This window comes from Bombyx mori, chromosome 8 (assembly GCF_030269925.1).
Source record: "Bombyx mori chromosome 8, ASM3026992v2".
Classification (NCBI taxonomy): domain Eukaryota; kingdom Metazoa; phylum Arthropoda; class Insecta; order Lepidoptera; family Bombycidae; genus Bombyx; species Bombyx mori.
The window spans coordinates 466,144-489,755 of record NC_085114.1 but is presented as its reverse complement, the minus strand read 5'-3'; the positions used below and the strand labels follow the sequence as shown (position 1 = coordinate 489,755).

At 37.5% G+C, this 23,612-nt stretch overlaps 1 protein-coding gene across 1 annotated transcript; it reads left to right on the top strand.

The window, feature by feature from the left end:
- The first annotated feature begins 299 nt into the window (after positions 1–299).
- LOC101746331 (putative inorganic phosphate cotransporter) lies at positions 300–22,331 on the top strand. Its single transcript, XM_004925317.3, has 11 exons — positions 300–441; positions 8,652–8,776; positions 12,431–12,610; positions 13,774–13,912; positions 14,705–14,922; positions 16,922–17,071; positions 17,737–17,869; positions 19,985–20,109; positions 20,359–20,478; positions 21,081–21,213; positions 22,178–22,331. Exons 1-11 carry the CDS (start codon positions 402–404, stop codon positions 22,213–22,215), a joined length of 1,401 nt encoding a protein of 466 aa, XP_004925374.1. The 5' UTR covers positions 300–401; the 3' UTR covers positions 22,216–22,331.
- The last annotated feature ends 1,281 nt before the right edge of the window (positions 22,332–23,612 follow it).

Sequence of the window (23,612 nt, the reverse complement as noted above, 5' to 3'; positions counted from 1 at the left end):
AATTTCTACTATTAAGCAGCTCAGTTTGAACGGGCGACTCAGTCATTATATAATTGAGACTTTCAACTTTCGAAGTATGTAAGAGCATTCACGTTGTCCATGGACTCCAGTAATGACTTAACATAGAGTGGGCCGTGAGATCGTTTCGCAATAAATAAATAAATAGATTGCGTCTGAATATGAAAAACAAATTCTCATTAAAGGTAACAAAAACAATTAAAATCGCAGAATTATTCGACAGTCGCAATTCTGCGATCAGCCTTAACAAGAACCGACTTCAATAATGACAAACTCTGTCCACTATTAGTGTTGAAGCACTGACAGGCTGTGCCTAACGTGATAGTTACTGCCAATTTACATTGTATTTTTTTTAATAATTGATTTAATTAGTAGTGTGAAAAATGTCTGTCAAGGAAGTTAGCAATGACATTAAAAAACCCGGTGAGTTCATTTCTAAGATAGGTTTAGCTACAAATAATTTAATACAAAAAATATTTTCGTGATAAACATGAATTTAAAACAGTTTCACAATCGTGTGACTGAGCGTTGTATTCGTTATTTTACATTTAATAAGAAGCAATAATTTAACAAGGGATTCTCCAGGAGTAGACTGTCTTATCTCAGGGCTCTCTTCCAGAGAACCTTGAATGTAACAAAATTAATTGAAGACTCCGCATTTTTAAATTTCTGTACACTCGAAATAATGTAATATACATACAAATTAATATTTATTCCTAAATTTTTAGAAACGTTTTCGACTTATTCGAATTTTTTAAAACGTATTAAGTAAATATTTAACCAATTGTTGAGAGAAAATAATTTATTTTACAACATTTGCATTGCTAATAACTGAGAAACAATTTACTATTACCGGGCGGGTGGCGCATTTACGTTGTAGATATCTATGGGCTCCGGTAACCACTTAACACCAGGTGAACTGTGAGCTCGTCCAACCATCAAAGCAATAAAATCAAAAACACGTCGTGACCCCGAACTTGCTCTTGATAACGTATTGTCTATTAAATTATTTATTTTTGTTGTGAAATGTCAGGAAGTTGGCTGTTCTTTTGGATTTAAGTGGTTACAAAAGCCTATAGACGTCGTAGAGATATGTCTCAAGTGTAGTGTATTAACCTTCTTATCGTAGCTGCCGGAAACTACGTACCCGATTTAGACGATAAAATGGTAAACAGTCACCGTCGCCCCGGCATCCTCTTGATCCACTATCGGTGCTTCCATGCATTGTTACTGGTGGTAGGACCTATTGAGAGTCCGCACGGGTAGGTACCACCACCCTGCCTATTTCTGCCGTGAAGCAGTAATGCGTTTCGGTTTGAAGGGTGGGGCAGCCGTTGTAATTATACTGAGACCTTAGAACTGATATCTCAAGGTGGGTGGTGCATTTACGTCATAGATGTCTATGGGCTCCAGTAACCACTTAACACCAGGTGGGCTGTGAGCTCGTCCACCCATCTAAACAATAAAAAAAAATGCATTCCGGCCCGTGCTTATCGCACCCGTTCTCATCGGGTTCGTTGTGAAAACTATCCCACAGACACAGCCCACTTAGTTTCTCGCCGGATCTTCGCAGTAGGTCGCGATTCCGATCCGGTGATAGCTTCGGCCAAGCAATGCTCTTGCTGGGACAGATGTTAGTCTCCTAGGCTGAGCCCCATGAGTGATTGATTATACGTTCGGTGATACTAGTATAGCCCCTCGAAGTTACTAGCAATAAATACTACTAGGTAGGCAAAAAATATGTATTACTCCTGTTTCGCGCTCTACCCTGGAGACCATGTCAGGATTCTGGCGGAGATATCAAAGGCTAGGCCGCTTGGACTTACATCACGATGTTACTATCAATATTTACATCGTATTATTAAGTTTTGTTTTTAATTCTCAATGCGTATTGTTAATTATGCATTGATCGTTCGAGTCATTCCTCACGTCTCGGAGTATTCACCGAAGTTGACGCCGTAGGGCTTAGGGATTCCATCGATCCACTTGATATCTTAAGGTTTTGATAATTAAACGTTGAAATATTATTATAATAGCTAATTCGTTAAGATTATGATATCGGTAAGCAGGCTTGGTCGCGGAGAAATAAAATGCACCTATGAATAAAAAACTCACAATCCGATTCAGTTTGCTACAGTGCTTGGGTTTAACTGGCAACAACAAGGCCAATTGATATCATAATGTGAAAGCGACCCATATATTATTATAATCCCTACTTCACCCTAAAAACGAGAAGCATTCACTTCGCGAAAAAAATAAGAATGACGCTGGTACGAACCTGTGTGGATTTACATTGCGCCTTAACGGACAATACGGAAATTTAAATTTTATTGGTTCCATTAGTATATTTATGTACATTAATATAAGATTTAATTCATTTTTTTCTAAGATTCTATTTCATTTTAAAATTGTCATTACTACTAATATTACATGCCAATATTATCTATATATTAATAAGTGAAGCAAAAACTTTGTAGCCCTTTTTACAAAAATTGGGCGGACGGAGAAGTACGAAATTTCCCACACTTATAGAGAATATAGAGAAGTAGTGCAGAATACTAATATTTTATTAAATTATGGATAAAAATACATAAAACCAATAAAACACCTTACACACACTACCATGTATTTGACACAACACATAATATCACATATACATAACATAAAATCACTCAAATAATAATATGCTCTGAGGAATTGTTCAAGATGATACCATCATCTCGTTTTTACCATCGCACCGCCCACCACCGGAGTAGAGTTCATCCATACTACCTGGAGCCACTCCGGTCACCCACAGTTTCCACAGATATTTTTTGCCACGTACCATCCTTTGGCCTTGGAATGAGCTCCCCTCGGTGTTTCCCGAGCGCTATGACATGTCCTTCTTCAAACGAGGCTTGTGAAGAGTATTAAGCAGTAGGCAGCGGCTTGGCTCTACCCCTGGCATTGATGAAGTCAATGGGCGACGGTAACCGCTCACCATTAGGTGGGTTGTATGCTCGTCTGCCTACAAGGGCAAAACATAATCATTGCAAAACCGAAATAATAGTGAACAATGGGGAATCCATCTCCATAATCTAGATGCTCATGTTTGCAGATTAAGTTTACAACGTTTGCATCACTGTGAGACTTCACTATCGTGGGTGATCAGGGTTACCTTATTCCAATCTAATATTTCAATCTCATTTCTCACAAGCGGGGCACATCCGATCTAAGACCATAAAAAACAAATTTGATTATCTGAACTCGAATTTAACCCATTTTAGTTAAGTAAGTGGCTAGAACGCTGTCGTCATTCGCGTGGTTAATTTGCGAAACATTACGAACAGGATGCCGGCGGTAGGTAGGTTCGTATACACTCCACGTTAAATTGTAAGTTCGCTCGAATGGATACACCATCCAGTCTTACAGCCGATATCTGTCACGAAGTTGTCAAGTGTTTTATGGCGCCAATTTTATATATTATATTGGCGGACACGATCAGCCACTCCAGATTTTTCTGAGACTTTCGACCCTAAGTGCGGGGTCCCCTTCTACGATTAGCATAGATGCTATGATGTTTATTAATCTATATCTCTATATATAAAAATGAATTGCTGTTCGTTAGTCTCGCTAAAACTCGAGAACGGCTGGACCGATTTGGCTAATTTTGGTCTTGAATTATTTGTAGAAGTCCAGAGAAGGGTTAAAAAGGTAATAATATAAGTTTAAAGTGGTAATATAAAGTTAATAAAAGTAAAGGTGGATAAATATGAAAATGTTCGGAATTGAATAAAAATAACAGTTTTGTTTTCTCTTTGATGTGTCCCCCGTCGGACGGATTTCTTTTATTTGTTTCAAGTTTATTTTATACAAATGTTTAGGTCTTTTATTCATCGATTGAGGCACTACGAAGTCTGCCGGGTCAGCTAGTGAATATAAAATATTAACGTAAAGATTCACATACAGACCCGTATCTGTGTGCGAATATAACATTACTAGGCAACGGGAGAGTAAATATTTGTTTTATTGGTAACATTTGCTCGTTATGTCCGACCGTTGAATTTTATTTACATTACACATGAATATAAACTCGAAATTTTCGTTTCGCAAAAACTTAAATCGAAAACAGTTAGCACAGTTGGAGGTTTCATATCAATCATATTATAATCAAATTTAATTCAGCCACCCACATCGATCACCAATCTGCATTGTCATCATCAATACGTGTTACTAAGCAGTAGAAACCAATGTATCTGTACACTGAAGATAAGAAATAATAATCAAATCAAATCAAAATTTTTTTTTATCCAACATAAATAAAAATGCATACTTGTTGAACGTCAAAAAGAACTACCGCCAATTCACAAATAGAAAGAAGACACAGATCTGTGAAAGAGGGTAATAATTGTATTAAAAACTAGCGACCCGCCCGCGCTTCGCTTCGGGAACTGTAATTTATTATTGATCTTATTGAATTTTCTATCTTCACCTTTCATGATATCGCGAACTCGGTTGTTTATAGTCACAACTATCCAAATGTTTGTCCAAATGATGTAGTGTAATAGACAAAGTTTGTAAACTTTAATTACCAGATGCGATAAAAGTATTTATTTTCATATAAGGATCAATTTGAGGCTACTAAATGTGCGTTTATAAATTATCATATTTTATTGCATTTTTGGTTCACTATTTTGGCGATAATAGCTTATACATAAAAGAGAGATATAATATTATGGTGTAGCGGGCTTTTTTGTAGAACTATTTATGATAAACATTTTTATAAATCATTATAATTATACGTCTAGCTCCAACTGTTTTTGTAGCGTACGCTGGAATAGCTCGCAGATGATAGATTTTTTTTACTTGCTTGACACTTATCGTTATATTTTGGGTAATTCCCACTGTTTCTTTATACATTATAGCTTATGTATTATACTAATGTGTAAGCTATATTATTATAAAGTTTCATCAAAATACATTCAGTAGTTTTTGCGTGAAATAGTAACAAATATACATCTATACATTCGTACAAACTTTCCCAGTTATAATATTTAATTAATCGGATAATAATAGAATATGTACTAGACATTTTTCTTAAATATTTTCTACTGGTCGATCCTGGATTTTCATCTAGTAATTTACACAGTTCAGAAAGTCTCTGTCTTTTACATTTTCATGCCCAAGCCTCTTAACCGATTGTTTTGAATTTTAGGACACAATATATACATACCTATACTAGCACGAATATAAGCCCATAGGATATAAAATGTAGCCCACAAAGCACGTATGCGAAGCTGCGGATGAAAGGCTAGTTGAGGCATAAGGAAAAGTTATGTTATATTTTATAACAGCTGACTTACTCTTCCGTGATTCTTTATTACGACGTAATGAAACCGAACCATTTTTGAAGAAGCTGATAACTGGTGATGAAAAGTGCATCACGTACGACAAGAATGTGCGAAAAAGGTCGTGGTCAAAGGCCGGTCAGGCTTCACAGACTGTGGCAAAATCCGGGTTAACTCGCAATAAGGTGGTGCTGTGTGTGTGGTGGGATTGGAAGTGCATTATTCATTATGAGCTGTTACCACCAGGCAGGACCATCGATTCTGAACTCTATTGCAAACAACTGATGAGATTAAAGCAAGAAGTTGAGAGAAAGCGGCCGGAATTAATCAACAGAAGGTGTGTGGTTTTTCATCATGAGAACGCTAGACCTCACACATCTTTAGGCACACAGCAAAAATTAAGAGAGCTTGGCTGGGAGGTGTTAATGCATCCGCCGTATAGTCCTGACCTTGCACCTTCAAATTTCCACCTGTTACGGTCTCTTCATAATTTTTTAGGCAGTGTCAGGTTAACATCACGAGAGGACTGCCAAAACCAATTGTCGCGGTATTTTGATCAGAAGCCCCAAAATTTCTATAGCAATAGGATCATGTCTCTACCCACAAGATGGTAAAAAGTTATCGAACAAAATAGTACCTTCATACTTTAGTTAAATATAAATAAACTATATTAAAAAATGTTATGAATTTTCTTAAAAAATGCGAAGAAACTATTTCCCCAACCCATTATAACAACACGCCACGCTCGTACATTAATTTGAATAAATTAGTTTTCGAATTAATACGTTTTGTACAAATGCTATTTAGTTGAAAGAACAATAAAAACATTTAAAGGTGTTTCATATTATTATTTGAGCGGGTCGTAGATCAGCGACCCTAACTACCGCAGGTTTCGAATTCTATCAGTTTATTTATGTTAAGTACTCGTCATTCCGGGTTGGGCTGTATTTGTCTCATCTCGTATGCTCTGTAAGTCATTTGTTCTGGTTTTTCCTCGGGCGTCCTCCGGTTTCTAACTGAAGTAGGCTCACCTAGTCTTTCTACGAAATTGAAAATGTTTATTTTACTTATAACGTAAGCGTTGTGTTGTAGTTATTACTCAATCGGTTCTTAAAGATAATATGGTCATCGTAGCATGATCCTATCACACGTACATATGTACTTGGGCGGGTCACCCGTCGAAGATTGGTCACGTATCAAAAGTAGACGTATTGTACTTGGCATTTTGTGATTACTGGAGCCTATAGATACGAAATCATGAATGTCGGCACCTGTCATCCACTTCAAGATATCAGTCACGTTTACTGTCTGCAAGATTAAAACAAATAAGATCAATATTATTTCTTAGTACGAGTATAATGATGGGATTAAAGCAGTTAATGCATTTTGTTGGAGCACAACAACAATTTGTATTGTCTTGTTTTGTAGTAACTTTGATAATGGCAACAAGGAAAATTGTTCAAGGCGAGAACCTGTAATTCAAATTAGTTTTTTTGTTGCATAGAGAATTATTTTTACATTTCTTTGTTTTACCTATCCTCTGGTGATAAAAACCACACCGATAATACAAAAGAGTGGTTCAGATGAAACCAGTCCAATCAACAAATGACCTAAAAAAAGTCTTGAGCCGAAGATTAGGTTATGGATTTCGTTACTCTAGTGAGCCACATAATCATAAGAGAGACTGATTGGCGGTGTATCGCTTCCCGACCTAGAAAGCTAGTTCTGGTCCAGCAGGGGTACCTCGGGACACCAACACATCTGGGAGACCTGACGGGCCATACCGAGACGGCCGATGCTTCGGAGCTTTCAATTTGACACGAGGGCTTCGTCAATCGGGCGTCTTTGGAATTTGCCGCGTGTCTGTTTGCAGTATTGACCGTGGTACTTCTTACCGCGCCTGGGTTCTAATTCGGGGGCATCGCACGCTTGGGCAGAGAAGTCGTTTAGTGGGTTAGACTCTAAATAATCTACAGACCATCCAGCCCTACATACCTCGCGAGCTTCCTGGGGGCGGGAATCTGTTAGGGGTTTCGGCCTTCGACCCAGAATAGAAAAGCTATGGATCTCGACTAAATTATGACCCGCTAAAGCGGCGTGTCGAGCAAGAAGCCCGGTAATGGCGATTGCCGATTTGGAAGCAAGGGCGAAAAGACATGCACTCCGTTCCAATCCGTCACCTCGCTTCCCGCCTGTTGCAATTTAGTTCTGACTCATTCAAGCTACTGAGCAAGATCACCCGGCCTACCGTTCTCAGAGCAAAACTACCATGGATAGTTAGACTTCGGTCTAACGATCCATAGCAAAAAAAATTATGTAGGGGACATAAATTGAAACAGTAAGTAATTGTTATGTTGAAACCGCATAATAACATAATCCCAGAAAAAAATCTCGCAGGTATCGTTTTAGAAACCCTTCTAAAGTAAATCAGTCTATAATTTAAGTTAATTTAAGTTATAATTTATGTAAATAAGCTTATAAGTTAAGTTAAGAGTAAGAATTCGTGACTTATAAGTAATACGCTCGGTGTAGTGAAATTGATTTTTATTGCTAATGGATCCGCAAACATTTTTGTAAATCAATCCGTAATTACCATATTTACTTGACAGACTTCATCATAATACCGACATAGCATCGTATTAGGTTTTTTTTTTTTTTTCTTAGATGTGTGGACGAGCTCACAGCTCACCTGGTGTTAAGTGGTTACTGGAGCCCATAGACATCTATAATGTAAATGCCGCCACCAACCTTGAGATGGGTTCTAAGGGTCTCAGTATAGTTATGACGGCTGCCCCTCCCTTCAAACCGAAACACATTACTGCTTCACGGCAGAAATAGGCAGGGTGGTGTGGCACCTAGCCGTACGGACTCACAACACGCCCTACCACCAGTAATTGTACAAATTATAATTTTGCGGATTTCATTTTTATTACACAACCCTTCACCGTGGAAGTCAATCGTGAACATTTATTAAGTACGAATTTCTTTGGAATAATTGGCACTTGCCTGCGGGATTCGAACACCGTTGCATCGCTAGATACGAATGCACCGGACGTCTTATCCTTTAGGCCACGACGACTTTGAACAGCAAACCCGGTTATTCATATACTGTGATGGTTACACCAATTGTACCGTCTCTGTTTTAAATAAGGAGAACATTTCTTAAAAATCTCTCCGCTCGGGTAAGTCAACGGGGTGATGCAGTTAAGAAGCAAAAACTGACCGTTCGTAGTTTTCAGACCCACTTTTATGTCCGATATATTGATTCCACTCGTCATAAAACCTTAGTAAACATTTTGGTTTCAGATGCAATCTTGGGTATTCGGCATCTTCAAACTGCAATGTTATTCCTGGCAATGGTGTTGGCATATGGAATGCGAGTCAACATTAGCATGGCCATCGTTGCTATGACCGACAAGGACAACGAGGATGTAAGTTGTTAAAAAGTCTCAAAATATAATGTGTATTTGAAGACAGATCTCGGTCCGTCTTCTTTTCTCCGCATGCGTATAGAGCATCAGTCAAATTTTAATGTTTTTCTATGGTTTGGCTACTGGGATAGAGGCATCTTTGGTACTTGTTTAGAGTAGTTTATTCCAATCTACCTTTATGATATGGTAAACACCATACTATTATAATTAATATCACAATGAAATTCAATACAACACTGAAGCAAAACAAAATTAAAATAATTTGAAGACAATCATCATAAATTTACAAAAACGTCAAAATTCTATTACAATAATTCGCGTTCCATTTCACTGGCTTGTAATTAACTTGTATTAATTTCAAACTTCGTCAGGCTTATTACATTTTACACTTATACGATTTGCAAATGATTTGCTAGGGTAAAGAACAAAAAATGGCCTTAATGAATATATTTAAAAACCAACACAACATAATGATTGATTGCATCAAAAGCGCTATTTTAGCATTCAACAAAGCTTTTTTGTCGCAAGTTCCGAAGTGGAGTTCTCCAGAAGTGAGAACTCTGGGAAAAGTCTACGACTGAGGTGAATTGAACTTAGTTAAATTCAACTTAGTTCAGTTGAACTTAGCTGAATTCAACCCGTTGAAGACACAACTTTACGCGTTGACTGCGTAGAAGGACCCCTTTGTCACGGTGCCCCAATTTCAAGGAGCATCCCTGCAACCTTCCACGAGTATTAGGATATTTGGGGTCGACATTTCGAACGATGTGCAATTTCGGAATCATTTGGAGGGAAAAGCCAAGTTGGCGTCCTAAAAGCTGGGAGTCCTCAACAGAGTGAAGCGGTATTTCACGCCTGGACAAAGACTTTTGCTTTATAAAGCACAAGTCCGACCTCGCGTGAAATACTGCTTCCACCTCTGGGCCGGGGCTCCTAAATACCAGCTACTTTGATTTGACTTCATACAGAAGCGAGCCGTTCGAATTATCAAAAAGAAATGTGGTGTCGTGGGACACCAGGTAGGAACGAAGTTCCTACGGCTAATGTAGAATCGACACAATTTGCAAAAAAAGAAATGGTGCTCAATTTTATGTAGGTTTTCTTGGTTTTTTTTCTCTTAAATTTTGCTGATTAGTTTTCATTTACGTACGGGAAAGTAATTAGGAAATTCAGTATTTTAGGTAATAATAAATTACGTAAAATAAAAAAAATAGTAATTCAAATTATCAATTAAAATAACAAAATATATCTCTTTATTTTTGGTTGACAACATAAAATTACATAGAAATAGAAATAATTACTAAATAGAGAGAGAGGGGATTAGAGAACGAAAAGAAAGAAGGAGAAAGAGAAAGCTATTATACACTACTCGCTTGTGTATGCGACTGTCGCGCCTGCGCACGTCTCATTTAACGGTTTTATTCCACGCACTTTTTTCCACTGATTTTTTCTTACGGTTTTACTATCACATTTTTTTCAGTTCGGTCGCGCAGCAAAATCCCTATCCCCTCCAAGCCTGCCGTAAGGAACTTCGTTCCAACAATCCAATTCTCACGGATCGCTTGGAACCTCTGGGTCTGCGGAGGGACTTCAGTTCTCTCTGTATTTTGTATCGTATGTTCTAAAGGGAATACTCTGAGGAATTGTGTAAGATGATCTCATCATCACATTTTTACCATCGCACCAGAGTAGAGTTCATCCATACTACCTGAAGTCATTGCTTTCATCCATAGTGATATCGATCCGAATATCGTCCATAGTGATCTTTAGCATGACACGTCCTTCTTCAAACGAGGCTTGTGAAGAGTATTTAATGGTAGGCAGCGGCTTGGCTCTGCTCCTGGCATTGCTGACTTCCATGGGGGACGGTAACCATTAGGTGGGCCGTATGCCCGACTGCCTACAAGGGCAATATAATATAATAATAAAGGTCGGGACTAAGAACTGGCCATGCTGTGTGTTCAATACCAACTGATATTGTTCAACGATAATGCGCACGGTGTACGCATTTTTATTAATTAAGGCTAAAATGGTATTGTATGTAGGTGTAAAATCACCTTTGCATACAGGGGAGAATTCATTCTATTATTGTTAAATTCGCGCCAAAAATTTCATAGAATGCACCATCCTAAGACAATATTGAGCTCACATTTGATTGCCTCGCTATACCAGGTATTATGCCCGAATATCTAAAACTTCAAGACGTTAATGATTGTATCACATGCTTTTTGACGCAACACACTTAAACACGCATTCGATTGATATCACTTTGGGATTTTATCTTCAGAAAAGTCTATTTAAATGGTAAACTCATTGATATTTATTGATTGATGACGTCTTTGAAAGGAAAGCCTTGGCTTGTTTGTTTTTGGGTTTTCGTAGAGGAGAATCTGAAAAATAAAACTGCCTACTGGCGATAAAGTTATGTTCAGGTAGACTTTTATTCTGTCACCACAAAATGTGATCCGCAAAAATTTTATACACCATTTTGAAACGTCATGAATCCCATACAAACCAACTAAGTTTATCCCATAAAACAATTAATCAAAGTAAGGTACGTATTTCCAAAAAACAATCTTCTTGAAACCATGACAGTCATTTTTTATGAAAAAAGGATTACTGGTGGCCCAAAAGCCTATCCAGTTTCAATAGGACAGGTGAGCGAGCAAAGGTAGCCCGAGAGCCTCCAAAGGAGACATAACAATTCAAGGGCAGCTGCTTCGCGAAGAAATCTACTATCAGATCGGAATCCCGACGCATTGAGAAGATCCGGAGGAAAACTCAGCGAGCTGATGTACGGGTCAGGTTGCGGGAACTCTTTATCGAGTTCGACGAATACGGCTACCAGAGTCCCTAAGTTTCCTTCTCGTGCTAAAGCTGACGGCGTCTAAGCGAGTTACTGGATCTTAAGAACGCGTCTAGGTTAGGCTATGCATATGACATGTGCACCACGTGTTCCGTAGTGCACATGTCATACGCACGAGTGATTCGCGTAGAATCCGAATTGTTCATCAATTAGAATGCTCTTTGATGAGACGAAGTCTCTGAGGCGTTTTTAGAGCAGGCACTCGTACAGTTTGCCTACAGACATGAGGAGGCTAATCGGGCGGTAACTCGTCGGATAATTTTTGAGCTTACCAGGTTTATATATGCCCATAACCTTCGCTTCTTTCCACACCGCAGGAAAGATACAGTCCGTCATAGTGGAATTGAAAATAGATGCCAACATCACAATGAGTTGGGTGGTTAGAAGTAGCGATATGTGTTTGATAATGCGGCTAGGTATACTATCGGAACCGACCACCACAGTACTTGTTGTTTATGATAAAAGTATTAAACTGCAAGGAAATAAATTACCCGTGGTGTATGTACCTATGGGTTGAATATAATTATGAAAATTACGTTCTTAAAATATGGTGGCTGAGAATTTAAATATATACTCATAGTATACGAATACGAATACGAATAGTAAACATATCAAGAACTAACTTCTCCGTTTGTTTAAAATTACCGTTAAGAATTTATTTCGCTACTCCAAAACCAGAGACCACCTCCTAATACAAACATGACACAATGCTCCTCGATATGAGGTTCGTTTTCGGTGGGAGCCTCATCTTTGTCTTAGTTAATTTCACAAATAAATTATGTTTACAGTCCTTCAATTGGAGCATGCAAACCCAAAGCGTGATCCTCTCCTCGTTCTTTTGGGGCTACGTGGTGCTGCAGATACCTGGTGGAGAACTGGCAGCTAAATTCGGAGGAAAAATCCTGGTCATCATTTCACTTGGTGTCAATTCTGTTGTTTCCATGCTCATACCGTTAGCAGCTTATTATGTAAGTATTATTTTTAGCTGTAATAATAAGAATTTCTTAGCTATTTATTATATTAAATAAAGATTTAGATTATAATAATATGTGTTTAACTAACAGTGTAGCTGTATTTTTAATACGCCTTTATTAGCTTCGACGTATGTATGTTAGTATGTAACGGAATTTTTGAACATGATTTTGACTCCCTTCAAAACGTCGGATTAACTCAAAATTTGGTATACTTATTAAAGACCGATGACAATTCATTATTAAAAAAAATTGTAAAAAAAAGAAATTGAAAATATTGAAATTCAACTAAAAATGAAAAATAAATAATAGTTTAAAAAAACTAAAAAAAAACGCTTTTATAGAAATCCCACTAAAATATAGAAAATAAGTTTTAATAAATTTGAATTAAAAATAGTGTAAGAAAAAATAATATTTTATTCTAAAAAAAGCGTAGGGTGCATGGTATCAGTAGTTAAAAATATTTTATGAACAGATACGAGTAGAAGGGTTATTTTGATAATATCCTGAAAAGCACCCCACACTTTTTAGTTGAATTTAAATTTTTTCAATTTTTTTTCTTATTTTGAATTGTCATCGGTCCTTAATAAGTATACCAAATTTCGAGTTAATCCGACGTTTTGAAGGGGGTCAAAGTCATGTTCAAAGATTTCGTTACATACTAACATACATATATCTGAAGCTAATAAAAGCGTATTAATAGTATTAAGTCGTTGAATGAGCTCGAATGGCTTTAGGTACTTCTGCGACTATGAGCCAGTAAGCTGTAAAAGCCAAAAAATATAACTATGTTTCTCAATATAAAATCCATTCAACAGTTGAATCATACAACAACGGTGAGAATGATTAAGTTGCGTTTAATGATATCACTACAAAAATTTTACAATGACAATAGCAAAAAACAGCGTATCCATTTTCATTTTAGCCCGAAAATACTTTTAACGACATTCATGAGTTCTAATGACAAGATAATGACGTGATCAGAATATAATGTCACAACAAATTTTGTATTGTTTTTTTTTTCAATTATTTAACATAAAATATATCGTAACGCGTAGGTATACATTTTAATACACATATAACACAATCTTACGTAAATGGGTCCTTTTACATTATTGATATGCTCATGGTCTTTTTTTCTGATTCTTGTCTCCTTTTAGGGTGGATGGCAGGCGGTGTGTGCTTGCCGTGTACTCCAAGGCTTATCCCAAGGATTCACGTACCCATCCATTCACAACCTTATCGGGAAATGGGTTCCTCTAGAAGAGAAAAGCAGATTGGGCACCATTATTTACGCTGGTAACCATTCTTTCTTGTAATTTATTAGTGTTGTGATAGCATGATCAAGTGGATCCGATGAGCGCACTACTTATGGTTTTGATTTGCGCTATGCAATAAGACATAGATCACTATTTATGAACTCCTTTTGAACTTATGAAACATCTACGGTGGCCGAATGCCTCTCTGTAACTTACAGTTTAGATATTTTTTAAGCTATTGCATAGCTTCTATCGCGGGCCTTGAGCGCCGCGACTGAATCAAGAAATTCCGTAACGAAAATAACCTGACACCCCCACTTCGCCTACTATGTAGCTCGCGTTCAACACATTCACACGTTGCGCTTGTGTAGTGTTTCTGAATAAGCGCGCGGCGTGACGTCGCACTGCCGCATTCACATCATGAAAAGTCTGCCCATCTCTCTCTCGCGCGGTCTAGGTTATGAGTGTGAAGAGGACAGTTAATGTTTTGCTTTTGTTAATGTTTATAAATATAGCGTGGTCTTATTTTATTGTTGTTTTAATATTAAATTATTATTGTCGATTTATAATTGCATAAGTTGATAAAAAATGCTATGCAACATGCTTTACCGCGGCAGTCCCCGAGTGCCACACGTGTTTTTTTAAATTACGTGGTCGAATAGATCAGTTCACGGTACATAGGATGTTCAAAACTTAACCTGTTAGAATGTACATACATACGAGTATAATGCTCTTAGGATCTCTTCAAAATACTTTTAAAGTTTGTCTTTTTATTTTTTCTTTAAATAATTTGTAGCAGTTTTTATTTCAATTTTATTATTACTATTTTCAGGTGGTCAACTTGGAACGGCTCTTCAACTTATGGCATCTGGTTTCATAGCCCAGTACTGGGGCTGGCCGGCAATATTTTACGTCAACGGTGCTTTAGGTGCCATCTGGACAGCATTCTACGTGTTCCTGGGCTCAGCTTCCCCTCAAACTAGCGGAATGATCAGTGAAGAGGAAAAAATTTATATACAGACTTCTTTGGGACAAGTTGGGGAACCAAAGGTAAGTTGAACATTTTTATAGACCCTTTTGTCTCAGTCGGGTAGTGCCTACACGAGTAAACCTTAGGAGGGCCATGAGTTCATTAAGTTTTTTATGTAATAAATAAAACTGATCCATGAGACGCACTTTACCTATCTACCTGTCGTACCTACGTACCTGCCACTGGAGTATCTACGCTCATCCAGGGTTCGTTTCCAAAGATCATTGTTGCTATGCGTCTCCTCACTTTGGAGTTAATTTCCATTCTCCGGTATTGTCTGAACACTTTTGCTTTGTTCCAATTTCTGGTCTGTTTTATTCGTATTATATACTGATGTCCATAAGCAAAGATGCCTATACATAATAATATTAATAATGTATTCAAAGTCGACTTCCGAAGTTGTCGTGATCTAAACGATAAGACCCGGTATGCGTATCAAGCGATACGACCATGCCGATAATCGAATTGTACAGGCAGGTACAATTTCTAATGAACTACCTATTTAATAGGTGATTGCTGATGATTTCGACACTGAAGGAATAATATCGTGTAATAAAAATCAAATCTGCAAAAAAAAATATTTGCGTAATTACTAGTGGTAAGGCATCTTGTGGACCTGCACGGGTAGGTACCACCACCCCGTCTATTTCTGCCGTGAAGCAGTAATGCGTTTCGGTTTGTAGGGTGGGACAGCCGTTGTACTGTAGAAGCTAAGACGTAGATCTCATGGCTCACAGTGGGGCCATGATATTTACATAATTGATGTCTATTGGCTCTAGTAACCACAGAGGTGGCGTAAGGTCGTCCACATATTAATGTTTTGAACAATCACTTTGGTTTAATATCATAGCTTTTTTTTCGTCAAAAAAGTAATTTTTAATTAACAACACAATAACACCAGCCTGCTTTACAAAAATGTTCACGTTTACGAGACCTTGAAGATTTTTTATGCACGGATCATTAACATTTTTTAGTGTTGGGAATCAACGACTATTTTAAAATACAATTTTGAATGTGAAATACAATTTTGAATGTGAAATACAATTTTTTACATTTTTATTTTTAACAAAGCTATTTTTTGATGAGCAGATGAGCCAGTTAACTTTTTGATTATAACTAACTGACTTGTTGCATTGATTGACAATTATACGACAGTTTCACGGGAGCCATCATGGAAACTGAACAATCGCATCAAGAATTTGTTATAAATACTATAATGTAGGTAACCACGATTTTGAAGCAATTTAAAAGTGAGATATTTAAAATCATTGGTATTATTTTCAAATTATTAAGAATGATTATAAATTTCTGAAGGTGTTCAAATTTATATAAGAATGATTATGGCTTTACTGAATTTACGGATGAACCCATATTTATGGCTAATTCTGTTTTGTTTTCTTTTTGTAATTTAGATATTTCTTAAACATTTCAAAAAAGGGATTAGGAAAGTTAAAAGCAAGCAATTTAAAATTTTGCTGCAATGTTAAATGCTTTCACTTCTGCTTACTTCTGCATGCAAACAGAGTTAGAAGGTAATCAATTTATACACAATCTGAAGCTATCATGGCCTAAAAGATAAGACGCCTGGTGCATTCGTATGTAGCGATGCAACGGTGTTCGAATCCAGCAGGTGCAGGCAAGTACCAATTTTTCTAATGAAATACGTACTTAACCAATGTTCACGATTGACTTCCACGATGAAGGAATAACGTCTTGTAATAAAAATAAAGCCCACAAATTTATTATTGACGTAATTACTGGTGGTAGGACATCTCGTGAGTCCGCACGAATAGATACTACCACCCTGCCTATTTCTGTCGTGAAGCAGTAATCCGTTTCCGTTTGAAGGGTGGGGCACCTTAGAACTCGTGTCTCAAGGTGGGTGACGAGTTTTACGTTGTAGATGTAACCGGTAAACACTTAACACCAGGTGGACCGTGACCACGTCCGACGATCTCAGCAATAAATTAATAAAATAATAAAAAAGAAGCCGCTCTTTATTATTCTGTTCTATTTCAGAAATTCAAGACGCCTTGGCTGACAATATTTACGTCAGTCCCCTTCCTGTCGCTGGCTATCGTGCATTGTTGCCAAGCGTGGGGCTTTTGGACTCTGATGACGGAGATGCCGTCGTACTTGAAGCAAGTTCTCGGAGTCGATATTAAAGCGGTGAGTGCCTAGGCATTACGTATATATTTTGGGGTTGGGAGCTTGTGGCGAATGATGCTTGACTCTTGCCAGTGCATCGTTTTGCAGTAGCAGGCCGCGGTGAAAAACCTTTTCCCTCAATCCTTCGCCATCGAGCTGGCTATCGAGATAAATATTTTTGTTACTGATGATAGGATGTCTTGTGAGTGCCCATGGGTAGGAACCACCGCTCTGCCTATTTCTGCCGTGAAGCAGCAATGCGTTTCGGTTTGATAGGCGGGCAATCGTTGTACTGAGACTGAGGGCTGAAAACTTATATCTCAAGGTGAGTGGCGGCTCCGGTAACCACTTAACACCATGGGCTGAGAGCTCGTCTACCCATTTAAACAATAAAAAACCCTAATTTACGGCATTTAGGTTATAGATGTCTATGGGTTCCGGTAACTATAAGTGGTAAGTGGATGTTAAGACATCAGGTGGGCCGTCAGCTTTTCCACCTATCTAAACAAAAAAAACTGATCTGATTTATAGCTCTCTGGGTGTTATATTATGTCTAATAAAACGAAATACATAATAGCAGCAGCGATTTGACACAGCGCTCTAACCATTTTATAGCCTCTTTATCCTCCTATACAAACAATAGCAGCCCATTTGTAATTAAATAATTATATTGCGTCTCATTTCAGAATGGCGTCATGTCGGCTTTACCTTACCTTGCTATGTACCTGTTGAGTTTTCCATTTGGTTTTCTCTCAGATTACGTACTGAAGAAGGAGTTGATCAGCATCACCGCTACGAGGAAATTTAATAATTCAGTCGGTAAGTCTTCAAGCACAATTTCATTGGTCATTCAGTTCAGACGTGCTTCTTTCTCGGTGTAAATAGTCAACTGATTAGAAAGATTATTATTATTATTATTTATTTTCCCTACCTATTCGCTGGCAGCTTAAGAGGCAATTCCAGCTACGCCCGGTCGGGTAGGTGAGCTTACGGGCTCAACCTGAGAGAATTTGCTAACACTAGCCCTAGCAAGAGCAGTGCTTCGCAGAATCTACTGCTGAATCGGAATCGCGATCCACTAAGAAGATCTAGCGAGAAACTCAGTGGGCTCTTTCTATGGGTTAATTCGCTCTTTGAACTCTTCGTCGTATTCAACGGGCTCGACAAGGACGGTGGTTGGTGCTTAAGGGACCTAAAACCATCGAGAGTAAATCTAGGAGATGCAGCAAGACATGTTTCGGGCGACAGCGGCTTTGCTTGCTCCGTCGCGGTTATATAAGTAATTAACAACGGCCATGATAAGAGTGTTTTTGGATCGCGCCGCTTTGTCGAGGTAGCGTTCTGACGCTTCCTTAAGATACTTACGTATCGGTACCAGATTTAGGTCGTCGTGAAGATCTACATTCTTCACATACCACGGTGCTCTGACGGCTATCTTGCAGAAACGGGATTGGATGACCTGGAGAGAGTTAATGTGTGTATGGGCCGCATAGGAGCACGGCTCGATCGCGTACTGACTTAATGTAGAGCCCGAATTCATCTCTTTGTCGAGGATGACACCTGGGTTCGAAGCCAACGGTATGGACTGGCCAAAGGTTTTAATGGCGGGAATAGAGTTACCGCGCCTAATTCATCACGAGATACTAGCATTAATCTCGGGAGGACGACCCCTTTTAAAGAGCAAGGCTGTGCTATTCATGGGGTTGATGTCAATGCGCCACTTCCGGAACCACGTAAAGTATTAGCCGCAATCTGCAGTTTAATATTCATGAACGACATCTTACTACTCGAGTAGTATATAGCCATATCATTCGCGAAAAGGGCTAACTGGGTCACCGGCGACCGATGTATATTTTTAACAAATACTCTAAAAAGTAGTGGGGAGAGATTCCTGAGTTTGGGAGGGAAGTTGGGTGCGGTGAAAGAAGTCCCCTACATTGACTTGGTGATATGCATTGCCTATCACACTGGACAGGTAATTTGTCAGGATGCGAATTCGACGCTATCCTGCGGGGATGGGGAAGAATCTGGGCTGTAAGAGACGATGGGCGGGGGCAGGCTTCTGCCAAGCCAGTGCTCCTTTTCTGCCAATCCACAATGGGCCTCGTGAATAGGTTTGGGGTGTAAGGACGGCCGAGCTGCATGGCGACAGGTTGGTGGTCCTAGTTAAAAGAATTAATAATATGTAAACGTGTCCACATATAAAACATACTGTTGATTTAAATTTCGTTAATTTTTATATTTCGGATTTTAAATGATTGTGAATGAACGTGTTGATCCTGTACAGTGTATGAAACAACCAATATTCTAACGCAGGGGATCCTTCATTATCATGACCCGAAATTGTGACATTCTCGTTTATGAGGTTAGGGTGGAGCGAAAGCGTATTAACTTATCTCTAACTCTAAAAACACAACATCTGACTTGCACAATTTTTCGTTTGTATGTATAACCTGATAAAATTCGTTTAATGAAATGCGAACTAATTATCTTGCCTGTAACGTGTTCGCCGTTAATCCAAGCACCCAATAATCCTTACCTCTCACTTGCGCCTCCCCATGAACACGATTTCATGCTTCATAATTGTAATTATACCTTTTGTATGAAAAGGATCTAATTTGCCTTCATCAAAGGACTTAAATTAATGCCAATGTATTTCTTGTAATGAGTAGTACCTTATTTGCTGAAAACGTTTTTGCTTAAATTTCTGAAAGGTTTCAGGAATTTCGGAATTTACCAATTACTAAAATGCCTGAAACTAAAACATTTGTATTTTTTTGCTAATTTTCATATACTGTAAATTCAAAGTCTCTGCTGCATACATTGTTTTGCGGTAAATAATAAAAGCTTTATAATGATTACGATCCTATAGCCAACAGGCCATACTTGTACCACAAAATTGTAGAGTTAAATACCTTGACATTTTCTTCACAGGATTATTTGGACCGGCGATAGCTCTAATTGGCTTGTCATATTCACCGGCTGGTAACGTCACGATGGCCGTTCTAATTCTCACAGTGGTGGTTGGGTTGAATGCTGGGCATCTAACAGGCTTTATGGTATGTGGGTTTTTAAGGTTATTGGCCTAGGAGAGGTCTAACGGTATAAGTTTTAATGTCCAAGTATGTACCGAGTTCTCTCAGGACGGACAAGACGCCGGGATGAACAAGCTAGGGGATTGCTTGTTGGGCTTTATTTTTACATCAAGCCCAAACTCTTGGGGTAATGATCTAATGTGTTTTTATTTCAGTCAATCAATCGAAAGCCAACAAAAGCGCATGTAAAAACATCGTTTTGTTCATTCACAGTTGGTGCACATTGACATGGCTCCCAACTTCGCTGGCACATTGATGGGCATCACCAACTGTGTTGCCAATATTGTATCGATAATTGCGCCCTTAGCCGCTGGAGCAGTACTGAAAGACGAAGTAAGTCTTGATCAATGTATCAAATGATAAAAAGCGCCCAATTAAAATACTTAATGCAAACGAAGGTCCAAGAACAGAGTTTTTAATTAAACGTCGCTTTGACAAGACAGTTAATAATGCTGATAAATACAATAAATACTGCCTTTTTTTCCAAATTTAATGGATCTGTTGCCATCTTTGGAATTTTTAGTTGAAATTGAAAGTACAGTCTAATGAAAATCATCCCGCATTATATAAAATTTTGTTTATTTATGATTCGGTCTTCTTGGATATGAGGTGCTAGACAGGAAACAACAATGTTAAAGATGCTACCCACTTTGAGGCACAATGAAGTTTGTTATTCTAGTAAAGTTAGAGCTCGTGATTTCATCCTGATAGAAATAAATTTGCTGGTCCATGTAAACCCACTCAAATTTGAAACTCGCATCTCCCAATAATTTGGCATCATGTTGCTAGGTTAATAATCTCTGTTAATCACTTGTCAATAATTGAACGAGAATATTCGAAACAAAGGACTTCGGGCTAAGATAAAGCTTTTCGGTTTTGGAACATTTCCTTAGTAAAGATACTAGCAACATTTTTAAAATTATTTTGTTTTACAGACGGACGCTAATGAGTGGCGTAAAGTGTTCTATATGGCTTCCGCATTGTACATCGTCGGCAACCTGCTGTTTATTTTCTTCGGGACCAGCGAGAGACAGAAATGGAACGATGTCGATGAAAATGAGTCAAAGGGTAAGAATTGAGAATGAAATAAAAATAGATCTGTGGTGTCGTGGGACACCGGATAGGAACGAAGTTCCTTATTATAAAAATATTAATTATAAGCTCTATTCGAGAAATAAAGAAAATAATTATTCGGGTATACATTTTTATTATGATTTTTTTATTGATAAAAATAAAATAAAAACTACTTTACAATGCTATCAACCTTATTATTTTATAAAAAATATATAATAAAAATATGTTATTTTTTGTACGTTAAGTCGTACACTGTGTGTATTACTAATAAACATCTTACGTTACGGATGTTTTTTCTCGTTTAGGGTACCCCTCCGCATCGTTCCATAAGGAATTTCATCGGAAGGAACAGTATCGTGGAATAAAAATGAAACCCGCAAAATTATAATTTGTGTAATTACTGGTGGTAGGAACTGTTGTGAGTCCGCGCGGGTAGGTACCACCACCCTGCCTATTTCTGCCGTGAAGCAGTAATTCGTTTCGGCTTGAAGGGTGGGGCAGCCGTTATAACTATACTGAGACCTTAGAACGTATATCTTAAGGTGGGTGGCGCATTTACGTTGCAAATGTCTATGGGCTCCAGTAACCACTTAACACCAGGTGGGCTGTGAGCTCGTCCAACCATCTAAGCAATCTCATTTTTTTTTATCTATTCCTCAGATATCTTGACGCAGGCGTTTTCTTTTAGCCGCTCTAGAGACACATTGCTAAGCCTCCGAAAAATAAATATCGCATTATACCTGAATCTGGCCTACGAGGGAATGAGATATTATTCTTTTGAAGGGCTTCTCTTTCATAGTGAACTGCGCACACGTTTCTTAATAAATTATCAATGCGTATTGACGTAAAGTTTCTGATATCTACTCAATCTAAGATAAACCAAAAATGTGTTATAGATTAATTCATTCATGTATTGAAATTTAAGAATATATAATACTTATGTAAATATTTGTTTCAGATACGACTTCAGAGCAGAGAATAGAAAAAGTTGTATAATTACGAAGATATTAATTAAAAATAAATAATTAATTTAATAGTTAATTGTGTAATATTTGTTAATGTACCTGATCACAAATTTTATTTATTAAACGAATTGTCATACAATAAATAAATTGTTTTATTAACAATAAATGAAAATGTAGTTTTTAATTAATTTTAGATTTCGTATTCAGGAGAGCATTCTGATTACGAGTAACTTTTTTTTAGATAAAAACACCTCCCTTCTCACATCGGCGTCAGTGTAACTAGCTGTGTGTGTTCACTTAGTCTGCAAATTGGACAAATGATACAAAATTACACTAACAGTACCGTCATGAGCTAGTAAACGCCATAGACAATGCTGATAATATAATATAATAAAAAGTTCACTTACAAAATTGGCCATAAACATACTATAATATAAAGTAGTAAAACTATAATAATTATAATTATGTAATTTAATTTAAAAAACTGGAATATTAAGTTTAAAATTTCAACCTGTCGTTGATATATTAAACATCGTATTTTTCTATTGTTTTTGTTTTTCTTGATATTACATGATCAATAACTGACGCTAAACTATGATTCCTTGTACATTGGTGACCGCAGCCATACGTACATACATAAATACGATTCTTCTCTTCTTCGTTTTCTCCACCTTATCCCACTAGGTGCGGTCGGCACAGCTTTTTTTTTCTTCCATTCTCTTCTATCAGCCGTCATCTCAACACTCACTCCTCTCTCTCTCATATCGTCATTCACACACTCCGTCCATATCTTCTTCGGTCGACCTCTTCCCCCTCTACCTTGCACTACCATTTCCATACATTTCCTAGTCACCTGCATCTTCTCTCTACGCATCACATGTCCATACCAAGCTAACCACGCTACATACATAAATACGATTAAAATATTATATTTAGAAAAACACACATACAAAATACGCGTTCGTCACACGAATGTTTGCCAAGATCATTGGACTCACTTTTGACCTTAGATAACATAATCTTAAAGTATCGTCTTGTAACAACTAAAGATCTGACGTTTCAGGAAGGAATTAAGAGATAGAGTCTGACACGTGATTTATAACAAAAAAGTGTTTGAAATCAACTATCATTCCTCTAACGATAATAAATTAAGAGTTTAAAAAAACTAACAAAATAGAAAATAAATTTTAATAGATTTGAATTATAAATAGTGTAAGAAAAATGATTTTATTGTAAAAAAGCGTGGGCTGCTTTTCAGGATATTATCAAAATAACCCTTCAACTACTGATACCATGCACCCCACGCTTTTTTTATAATAAAATCATTTTTTCTTACACTATTTTTAATTCAAATTTATTAAAATTTATTTTTTATTTTTTAATTGATTTTAAATTTTTTCAATTTTTTTATAATATTGAATTGTCATC